At 40.0% G+C, this 11,170-nt stretch overlaps 1 protein-coding gene and 1 long non-coding RNA gene across 2 annotated transcripts; one reads left to right on the plus strand and one right to left on the minus strand.

The window, feature by feature from the left end:
- Positions 1-2,418: 2,418 nt before the first annotated feature.
- LOC148863667 (cysteine-rich receptor-like protein kinase 44) lies at positions 2,419-4,333 on the minus strand. Its single transcript, XM_088980221.1, has 3 exons — positions 4,080-4,333; positions 3,795-3,945; positions 2,419-2,969 (listed from the first exon to the last, which is right to left on the minus strand). The coding sequence occupies exons 2-3, from the start codon at positions 3,936-3,938 to the stop codon at positions 2,721-2,723; spliced, it is 393 nt and encodes a 130-aa protein (XP_088836347.1). The 5' UTR covers positions 3,939-3,945; positions 4,080-4,333; the 3' UTR covers positions 2,419-2,720.
- Positions 4,334-6,180: 1,847 nt separating this feature from the next.
- Positions 6,181-7,274, plus strand: LOC148863668 (uncharacterized). The gene is made up of 2 exons (XR_016110515.1): positions 6,181-6,833; positions 6,944-7,274. It is a non-coding gene; the product is annotated as an uncharacterized LOC148863668 (long non-coding RNA).
- The last annotated feature ends 3,896 nt before the right edge of the window (positions 7,275-11,170 follow it).

Raw genomic sequence — 11,170 nt, forward strand, 5'->3', positions numbered from 1 at the left:
TTTCTTAGGCTGTTTTTGGTTTAAAAAAAAAGTAGAAAAATCTTTACAAATCTTGTATAAATTTTTTTATCTTTCCTTCATTTCCTTACATTTTCCTTCAAACCAAATATGGCCTTATAATAGGCTTTGGAATTGGTTTAATCGAGTGTGCTCAAACCTAACAAATGCTTCAGTTTAATCATTTCTCTAGATCTCTCCCCCTTTTTGTCTATTTGAGGAACTAAGGGACCGACACTCTCTTCTCATTTCAATGACAAAACCAATTCATTTAGAGAGAAATGTGAATGTTAGTACAAAGAGACAAAACTGAGACGTGTGAAAGATTAGTAGGAAAAGAAGGCGACAACGAAGGAAGTAACAAATATCAAATTGGATGGGCCAGGCTAGCCTAAGGCTGTCAATGGTCCAAAACATGATAAAGATACCTCAAGGAACGTGTTATGATTTACATGATCTACCTATAATAATTTCATTTAGTATATAATGTCTAAATTTGCCATATTAGATATATATATATATATATGTTATTTTAAAAAGGAATATACATGTAAAAAGTTTTTAAATGTTGTTCTCGTTTTTCCCACGGCTGTATTCGGTTTAAAGGAAAAAGTAGGGAAAAGAAGGGAAAGGTAAGAAAACCTTTATAAATCTTGTATAGGTTTCCCTAAATTTTTCTTCATTTCCTTATCTTTTCCTTCAAACCAAACATAGTATAAAGGTTCCATTTTGAAGGAGTACAAATATAAATATGTAGAGTGCAAAATCTTGTATTTTATATTATTTTATATGTATTTGTACTGTACATATTTGTATTTGTATTCCTTCCAAATTGAGCCGAAATAAAGATAAAAAATGCAAAGTTTTCAGAGGCAAATAGTTGGCAGGTTGTTATTTGCTTGCCTTTGTTCATTGTTTTTAAAACTGATCTAAAAATAAAACGGCTTTACCATTCAAGCGGTAGGTCAGAGGTTCAACCATCCAGCTCAAAATGTCAATCCATAGCATCATAATTATATAAAATAAATAAGTATAAAAGTGTATAAAATTATAGAATATTGTAAAAAAAAAAGGGCATGCCTATTCTAATCGGAATTGGATTGTGTGCAGGGAATTCAAGTTTGAATTCGATTGATTTTTTTGGATTTAGGATTTTAATTTGATTCGGATTGAAGTTACCTATTTCAGTAGTTGAATGGTCACAATTGCTGAATGTAATATCATTAAAACAAAATCTACAATTAGTAATTTTTACTCAAAAGTTTTGAAACAATTATGTAATCTATAAAATTTAAATTTTTATTTCAAAAAATTTTGAAATAATCTATAATTTATTAAGAACAAATGAAAACGTCAAGAAAGAAAACGGTACATGAGAACTCTATGGTCAAGAAGAAAACCTAGGCGAGAAAAGAATGATGATGGCAAGAAAAGAACAACAACGGCAACTTGGTTGTTGCTAAGAGTGAGAGTTGAGAGAGGAGAGAACGGCAGCAACTTGACAAATGGCAACACGAATTAGGCGACGGAAAGAGAGAAGAAGTGAGAAGAAAATGTCGAGTGAGGGTTTAGGATTTTAGGGTTGATCAACTAGGGATTCAAGGAATGGATTTCCTCATTTCCTCAAAATGTCAATCCAGTCTGAGTCCATTACAAATGGACCAGGTCCAATTCAATCCAATAAATACTTTGGACCATTTTGGAATAATCTAACTCAATGTCTGGACCTTCCAATCTGTTCAAATCTGTTTTAATTTAGATTGGTTTCAATCCAAAACCGACCCATTGACACCTATATTCTTATCTTATATCAATATACCAGATATTGGCATAATCCAACCCAATCCAATGTAAATATATTCCGGGCCAGGTCCAATCCAATCTAATAAATATTTTACACTGGATTGGTCAATCCAATATGTCTTGTTGGTCCGTCAAACCGGTCCATTTGACACCCTTACCATCAAGGTAGAGAAAAAAGCAAACAGGTATCCCAGTGCAAATACATGGGGTGGGTGGTAATTGGTAGCAGGCTGGAATCTGCTCAAAGAAAAGCGTGCACAGCTGGCTATGTAACCAATTAAGAGTAAACAAACAGGTCCGAGTGATCACTCTTGACTGATTAAGTAGCTAACTGTACACGTCTTTGTTTATAGCAGACCTGGAGTGGATGGTAGACTAGTATTTAGAATTGCACTTTTTTGTTTTCATTTGAAAGGGCAGCGCAGTAGCATCTGGCTTTCTAAGGTAGGTCCCACATGGATAGCCTATAAAGTTCTATTTGGTGAAAAATCCAGAGAGCACTAATCTGCTGTCGCCTGCCCTTTGTGATCTAAAGAGCCCTGCAACTATAGCTTCCCTGTCCCTGGCACTAGCACAGCTTAAACACTATCTCATATGTTATCCAATGGGCGTACCAGATACAAATTAAATTTACACTAAAACTTGAAATATTGATAGAGCACCATTGTACAGGTATCCCAGTATCATATTCATATCTATAGCAGCATCATAGTCTTTTGTTGATAATTTACCAGAAACTTGAATACCAATATGATACAAAAGAGCGCCTCCACTTTTATTGTACAGCACTACTTCCAATGAGTTCTAGTTATGAATACAGACTTCAAGAATTCTGTACAGAAGAAATAAATTAATATATGGATGTCATCTACCTTCATCCACAAAAGAAATAGAGATAGAGTTCCTAGAATAATCATCGACTACACTACTATTGTAGAAAGCTTAGTCATACCAGTGGTGCTTTCAGTAGCATTAGTGGCAGTGAGAGTGAGAGCAGAAGAAGTGGTAGTCCAACGTCCACCTCGGCCTTGAATCCCTGGATTCCCAGGGTTCGGCAAAGTAAATGAGTCACTTAAGAGCATGAGATGAACAGAATTCATGTCAGGTCTGTCGGCAACACTTGCTTGACAACACAGTAATACCTTGCTTTCTTGAAAAAGTTTCCATGTCTATAAAGGCAGGCAAATGCATGTAAATGAGAGGGCTTGACGCTTATTGATTTGCAGAAATAGCATTAATTACTAATGAAAGCTTGGTTCATAGACAATTGGAACTAAGATATATAATATGTAATATATGATGTTTTCTTGGTTCTGGTCATAAGTTGTAAACATATTTCTTCTGGCACAAGCACAACCTATTGATCTATGCCATGCAATCAATAAGATATACTGGATAGTTCAAACCCAAATTTGTCACTAATTATAATTGGGCAATCTTAACCAGTGAATACCAATTTTTTACTAGTATTTATTAGATGGACATGTTAAGGAAAAGTAATCTTTTATAATTTAAAGGGGCTAGAAAAACTAGTGGCAGACCATCCAAATGCACACAAACTGAACTGGAGTGCAATTTTATGTGGATAATAATTATACTCTCTTTCCAAATGCATACAAATCCGAACCAATGTAAAATTTACATCGGTTCTTGATTTACATCGCATCCAAATGCAATTTTTTTTGGTACAATAATATTTTGCTGTCATTGTATTTTGGATTTGATCAATATGAATTTATGAGAGATTTTTCTATTTACATTGAATTGATCAATACAAATACAAATTGCTATTTCTACTTAAAACGTCAAATTTGATGCGTCTCAAACATATGTATTTTTTAATTGAAATGACACTCATATCTGATGTGGAAACACATATTTCCCTCATAACATATTAACATGCAATTTGTAGTAGATTTAATGGATTTTGTTATATAAAAAGTCAGCGGTGTCAAGTTAACTTACATAACTTGCCAAAAAAGAAGTTAACTTACATATCTCAAGAGATCAGCCTTTTCTTCATCCAACTTCCGCTCATGATTCTTTCTCCCACTGACAATCTCCAACACCAAAATCCCAAAACTGAAGACATCAGCTTTGACAGAAAGGTATCCACGCATCGCATACTCAGGTGCCATATAACCACTGAATTTACCCAAAAAGAAATGCTTAGTTTCCATACCACTTCTGATCTTATATTGAAAACCACTCTAGTAAGTGACAATAAAATATGTTGGGAAAATTGACAGCAAAAGAAACATAGGAAAGAAACTACTCACTGAGTACCAGAAATTCTAAATGTGTTTACGTGGGTGTCATCCCCAGGAAAAAGCCTTGCTAAGCCGAAGTCTGAAATCTTTGGATTCAGCTGCCCATCTAACAATATATTACTGGCTTTAATATCTCTATGAATAATCCTCTCTGGAGCCTCTTCTTCATGAAGGTAGAGAAGTCCCCTTGCTATACCAATAATTATCTCAAATCGTTTTGGCCAATCCAATGATGCAGACTTGCTCTTGTCTGAACAATTCAAGTAAAATTACCACCAAGGTACATTTTCTTTTATGCCATACAGGAAAAACTGTCATACCAAAGAGGAAGCAATCAAGGCTCTTGTTTGGCAGATACTCGTAGACAAGCATCTTCTCTGGTCCTGCACAGCATCCCAACAATGTCACCAAGTTTTTGTGCTGAATTTTTAGTAACAATTTCACCTCATTCATGAATTCTTTCAGTCCCTGTCTTGAACTCAATGATAGCTTCTTTACAGCTACTTCTTGACCATTTGGCATCAATCCCTGTTGGAAAATAAACAACACATTTAGATTAAACAAAACATTAACCAGATGGTAACTTACAAGAGAAATCCGTTGGTCATCTAGGAGTGATCATATGACCTCTTAATATATATATATATATATGAGTGGAAAATGTGAAATATAATAGATCTAGGGGGTTTTATTCTAGAAACACCCTGACAATTCTCATATCACATTCTTCATGCGGCCATCCTCAACCTCAAATACACAAGCAACTTCTAACAGTTGCCTATACTACAAGTTTAAACTTTGCTCACATAACATCTAGCCACGCAGTGGTAATATCTCCCATATGTTAAATTCATATGGAGTTGCTGATATACAATTGGATTCCCATGTCTTTGTAATGTTTGCAGAGTTTTTTTCTTGGAGGGAATCCCGACTCTCCTCATACAAATTTGATTAAGTGAAGGCTGCTTTAGTAATTAATGTGCAAACTAGGGTAGGTTTTATTAAATACATGAAACCAATGTTTAAAAAAAACACCGGAACTGGAACTGTTCTGGCTACCGGTTTCTGGGTAGATGGTTCAACCATTCTGTTCAAATGGATGGCTTATTCTGATAAAATAAATTTAAAAAATAATTAAAATTTAAAAACAGCCAAAATTGTTGAACAAGTCAAAGGTTTGCTGACTGATTCAACAGTTTTTCGGCTAGAAACTGGATTTAGGGTAAAACGGAACCAATTGCTTGAACGGTTTCTGAGCCAAATGATCCAACCGTCCAGGTCAATAGTGATTCGAAAACCATGCATGAAACTATAAAGGATGTTTAAATAAATGATCCTCCAACCTGAATAGAGCATATGGATGGCCTAATAGCTTTTTCTTTTTCTTTTCTTTTTTTATTGAATCATTCACCTTTGCCCCCGTAGGGCGTATTTCTAATTTTCTTTGGCATAAAAATAACCCTTCTCAGAGATGGTGAGAGCGGCTCGAAACCTCATCTCACCTGGTTGGCCCCGATGACCTAATAGGTGAGATGGTCACTCAGTGTCCTTCCAAAATATCGAGATGCAGGACCAAATCTAATCATGCATGAGACTAGCATTGTGTTTAGTACCGTTGTAACAGACTGTTGAGGTGAGATATTTCGTTCCAGGTGGAGCATGTACCGTTGTAAGGACTGTTGTGTCAAATGATCAGTACCACATATGCACCATTTTTTCACAGTTGAGGTGACCTTAATCAACTCAAAACTTTAGGCTCATTTTGGAAAGAGTATAAACACAGTTGAGGTGACCTTAAGATTTTGCATTCAACATATTTGCATTTATATTTCTTTGAAACACAGCTTAAAGTTGGAATACAAATTTGTAGAGTGAAAAATCTTATATTTTATATTATTTTATATGTATTTATACAATACATATTTGTGTTTATACTTTATATTCCTTTCAAACTTAGCCTTCCTGGTAAAAACAGCAACGATACAAAATACAACTTATGACTTATGAGAGCCACCGAAGCACGGAGCAACGTGAGTGTACTAGCATAATCGGAATCATCTCTCGAAAGTCAAGGTGATAAGATTGCAACCTCGGTTCCGAAACGAAACGTACTTTCATTTCGACCGACCAACTTCAGCTCTCATTTAACCGATGCCGTTTTCAGAAGAAGGTAAAGCAGTATTCATCATACCTTATACACAGGGCCGAATCCGCCGTGACCGAGCTGATTTAAGTCGGAGAAAAAACCAGTTGCGATTTGCAGGCTCCGAAGCTCGAAAATCAGACCGCAAGAATTTATGTAGTCGTCTTCTTCTCCACTTCCGCCATCGGGGCCCTTGCTTTTCTCTCTGCTCCTCCGCCAACACCTACACAACTTATGCAGAAACTCCATCAATCCAACCGATCGACTAGAGATCTGAACCATCTCTATCGACTTTTCCCTGAATGATAGCACCTGATGAAACGATGCAACGGAGGAAGTAGCGAGCCGTTATCTCCTTTTGTACATTTCGGTAAGGATCTGGTAATATTGAAGTTCGCTTCGATCGAAGCGAAGCTTCATTTTCAAATGAGATTTTTTATTGGGGTTTTACTGTTCAGTCCGAAACCAAATTCCACACCAGTTGGGGCTCGCATATTTTACAGTGAAATCCATGAATTTAATACTGGCGTTCCACAGCCCGCGTTCAGCTAATCCGAATTCTCCAATGGCGCGGTGTTTCTTGTGAGAGTTTTTCATTCAATCAATTTCGAGTTGATGAGGTATAGCTTTCTGATTTGTTGACTTGGTCTTTTCCATAGTTGACGATCGTTTCCATCTGAACAATTTGTTGCTTACGTCAACCTCAGCGAGATTTTTTTCTCTTTTTTAGACAGTGGCTCGTAATTCGCTACGGCCTACGGGCTAATGAAAACAGACGTGTATACAACGGGCTACAGAACCAGGTCTCGGTCGGAGAATCCGGATCTTTGCTGTGAAGTATAACTCTCTACGTCACCAATGACGAGTGAACACGCCAATCCTGCAAAATCTTTTAGTACTGAACATTTGTTTTCATTCGTGATTGGTGTTGTAGTGGATTATACATAGCGTGGCGAGCATCAAATCCAGTGTTCCTAATAATGGCATGTTTTGGTAAGTTTTTGGGAGAAGATCTTCTAGTATTTCTGACAGTTAATAAATACATTAAGTTTTTGACATAAGATCTAGGCAGGAATGTTTGATAAATATATATTTTTTCATGCATCCTTTTAGGTCTTTCCGCACGAGATTAAAATCTGGAAAATGCGGAAAATTTCATTTAGATCTTCCCAAAATCAGTCCAAAATAGACTTCCTGAGTTTTTTTGGTGCCCCATCTTTTGGGGGCAAGATCTTCCACGTGTCAAATAAGAATAGACCGATTTTCGGTCTTCTCAACTTGTAAGTGGCTGAAATACCATTCAAAAAAGGCAGGCCAAAGAGGACCTAAATTATTGGAATCAAACGGCCCAAAGTTTGACTACCTGACGGCCCAATATGGACATTTTAATCATTTGATCTTTGAAGGGTTATCCACTTCAGACTCTTTAAACGGCTTAGTTAGAGGGCTAGCTTCAAAGCAACTGACTCTTTAACTCAACCGGCTCCTACGCAACCTCGATAGGTTATAGGTTGTTTATGCATGCATGCATGGCCCACCTCCTAAAGCCATTGCTACACTCCTGCCCTCCCAAATGAGTTGGCTTCGACCAGTGCAAGCTTATGCTCACACCATTGGAACAGATTCTTGCAAGTTTACATTGAGAATATCTTAAAACATATAATTAAAAGCTATTTAAATAGGCATTGCATCCACAGAAGCCCTTCTCCTCCTAAACAGGCACTCAATCAAGAGTGAACACCTCAGTACTCTATACACAGAGGGTGTCTAGCTAACTTATTCGTACAGAACTAGAATTTGCCCTCTTGAACAGTTATGTAGCCTATTCTACGTATCTTTGTTTCTCGTTGGGATCTGCTCCTCACACCAACCCCACATCATGTATCAGTCATACATCAAGAACACCTCCCGTATTATTCATGAGAGATGTTCCTACTACACTGGGATGTGGCTATGAGATTGGTGTGAGGAGCACTCTTTGAGGAGCAAAGTCCAATTTCTTTGTTTTTCACGAGATGAGCTTCAGTCAGAGCAAGGCCCATTACAGTCTTTACAGCCTTACATTGCGAATATTTCCATAGTTATATACTTTATTTCATGGGGAGATATTCCCAATGCAAGACCATAAGGTTGTTCGAATGAGAGCCTTGCACTAAGTGAACCCAAGTTCGTTTTTCACTATCTGGCTCCATTAGTACAAAACAGTACTGACATGTTCATTCTTGATCAGTTTATAATTTAGGGAAATTTCCACTTTAGTACCTTGAATATGGACTTTCAAACGTGTCAATGTAGTATCTAAACTTTCAAAAAGTATCAAGTATTGGTCACTGTTGTTAACTGATCATTAATTATCTATTGAAAATGTCAAAACTACCCTTCAAAAGAAGACAATGTTCATTGTCTTCTACTTTGAGACAGGATCGGTTGAGGTTTTTGAGGTTCTAGACTAATGAAGTCATTGTCTTCCACCTTTAGATCTGAAACACATTATTGTCTAGCTATTTCTTTGCTTTCAGTTATTGTTTCATTCCGGACATGACCTTATAGCAGTACAGGCCGAACACGGTTATAAAGGTGGTTTTTTCTTCATCGGACTGGTCCATCCTGATTTGGTTGTAGCCCAAGTAGGCGTCCAAGAAGCTTAGCAACTCATGTCCCGAGGTCGCATCCACTAGGCGGTCAATTCTGGGGAGGGGGAAGCAATCTTTCGAGTAGGCTCGGTTCAGGTCGGTGTAGTCGACGCACATGCGCCACTTGTCGTTGGCCTTTTTTACCAGCACTGGGTTGGCTACCCGGCTCAAGTAGTGAACTTCCCTTATGAAGTCTGTTGCGATGAGCTTTTCGACCTCCTCGTCGACCGCCCTTTAGCGTTCTGGGGCTAAGTTGCGTTTCTTCTGTCTAACGGGTATGACTACAGGGTCAGTATTAAGTTTGTGAGTTATAAGGCTGGGGTCAATGTCGGGCATATCGGAAGCAGACCATGCAAAAATATCTAAATTTTGAAGTAAAAAACTCACCAGTTCGGTTCGTAGAGGTTTCTGGACGGAAGCACCGATCTGTATCGTCCAAGCTGGGTCTGTAGCTGAAGTTGGGATTGCGACCGTTTCTTCTGTGGGCGCAGCTCATTCCTCGCCTTTCTCCGTAGGTCGCTCCAGTTCGAGGTCGTCGACCACCTTGGTTTTTCCCTTCAGGGCAGCAACATAGCACTTGTGGGACTCGACCTGATCACCCCGCACTACCCCCACACCAAAGTCTGTAGGAAACTTCATTGCCAAGTAATAGGTGGAGACCATTGTCCGTAGGACATGAGTGATTGGCCGCCCTATTATCGCATTATATGGGGAGGGGTCGCAACCACCAGGAAATCGTGGTTGAGTCTGACCGCACAGGGCCATGTGCCGACTTCTACTGGCACCGTTATTTTCCCGAGGGGCCTGACTTCCTCTCCGCTGAAGCCTACCAAAGGAGTGTTTGCGGGTTTCAGCTCGATATTCTCTACAACTGAAGCTGGTCAAACGTTAACTTAAAGAGAATGTCCGCTGAGCTACCTGAATCAACAAGCATGCGCCTGACTTCGAAGTCGTTGATCCTTAGTTTGATGACAAGGGCATCATCGTGGGGGTAGTGGACCCCTTGCGCATCGTCATCCGTGAAGAAAATCAGTTCCTCCGTCTTCGGCCTCTTTGGAGGGTTTCATTCTTCTCGGGCAGCTTCGCGAACTGATGCCCGGGCTGCTGCTGAAGTGCAACCCGCGACTATCGAACCTCCCACTATTATGTGGATGGTTCCCCGAACTGTTCTCTCCTCCGGAGGCTATTTTTTCGGCGGTTCGGCCGGCCTACCACTGGACTCGGGAGCATCCTTATCGTGCTCCCCTTGCCGACCTGTCTTATTATTATTATTATTATTATTATTATTATTATTATTATTATTATTATTATTATTATTATTATTATTATTATTATTATTATTATTGCTATGTTGTACAAAATTTCTCAAGTACCCGCGACATGGGGACTGCGAGGTGCATCTAGGACTGGAAGGCATCGACATGGTCATTAGGGTTGAAGGACCCATCATATTTGTCTAAAGGGGGGAGTTTGAAGCCTCTAGGCATGGGGACTGCGAGGAGTTCTGATGAGAGGGGGGAAGGAACTGAGAGAATAGGGGCAGCTTTTACCTCGTCTGAGCTCGTCTCTTCTTTACCTCTGAGCTCGGGCAGGACACGGGTGGCAGTTCGACGACTTCGTCGGCGTCTTTGTTGAGTGGGCCTGGTACTGGCGCTACTGGCCTCCGTGTTGCCGAGCTCGATGGGCCTGGAATGTTGATAGTCTGCCGCTAGATGTTGAATTGGTTCTCTGTGGGCTGGAGCTTAGGCTTGGAGTGCCGAGGTACTGACTTGGCGGGCGAGGTTCCCAATCCGCCGGCGAGCTGCAAGGCAGGGGAGGTCCTTCTTTCTCTCCGGCCCGGCGATGAGGTCTGTCTCTTGGAGGGGTTCTAAAGTTGGGAGGCTTCTCCTCGGTGAAGGCGCCCACCCTGAGGGGAGGGCTTAACTGGTTTTGGAGTAGGGTGCCGAGGTGGAAGCTGAAGTTGGTTCAGAGGTAGTTGGGGGAACTGGCTCTGGCTAGTCGTCAGGGGGACAACAGTTGGGCTTGCATTTCCCGCATGCATTGCATCAGGTCATCAAACTGGCTCTGGCTAGTCGTCAGGGGGACAACAGTTGGTTCGGTAGAGGTTGTCTCGATAGGGAGAGGATGGGGGACGTTCACAGCGGGTAGGTTCACTGGCGCCACTGTTCGTGGCGCATTCAGGCTGGGGATCCCATCCACCAGAAGGGGGATGGTGAACTGTTCGATGCACACCACGGGGACTTGGAGTTGTTCCCCAAGGGCGTTCATCTCCGTGCTACGTTCGGCATTGCTGGAAGAAGCCATGAGTGTTGGGATTTCTTGGA

This window comes from Nelumbo lutea, chromosome 3 (genome assembly GCF_056320005.1).
Source record: "Nelumbo lutea isolate HS-2025 chromosome 3, American lotus-T2T, whole genome shotgun sequence".
Taxonomy (NCBI): Eukaryota; Viridiplantae; Streptophyta; class Magnoliopsida; order Proteales; family Nelumbonaceae; genus Nelumbo; species Nelumbo lutea.

What these genes read in the sequence shown, in the direction of transcription:
- LOC148863667 (XM_088980221.1), bottom strand. Translation starts at nt 3,938, where the DNA reads ATGGCACCTGAGTATGCGATGCGTGGATACCTTTCTGTCAAAGCTGAT. An exon ending in AGGCTGATCTCTTGAGATAT is followed by an intron (nt 2,970 to 3,794) that starts GTAAGTTAACTT and finishes CTGCCTTTATAG; the next exon opens with ACATGGAAACTTTTTCAAGA.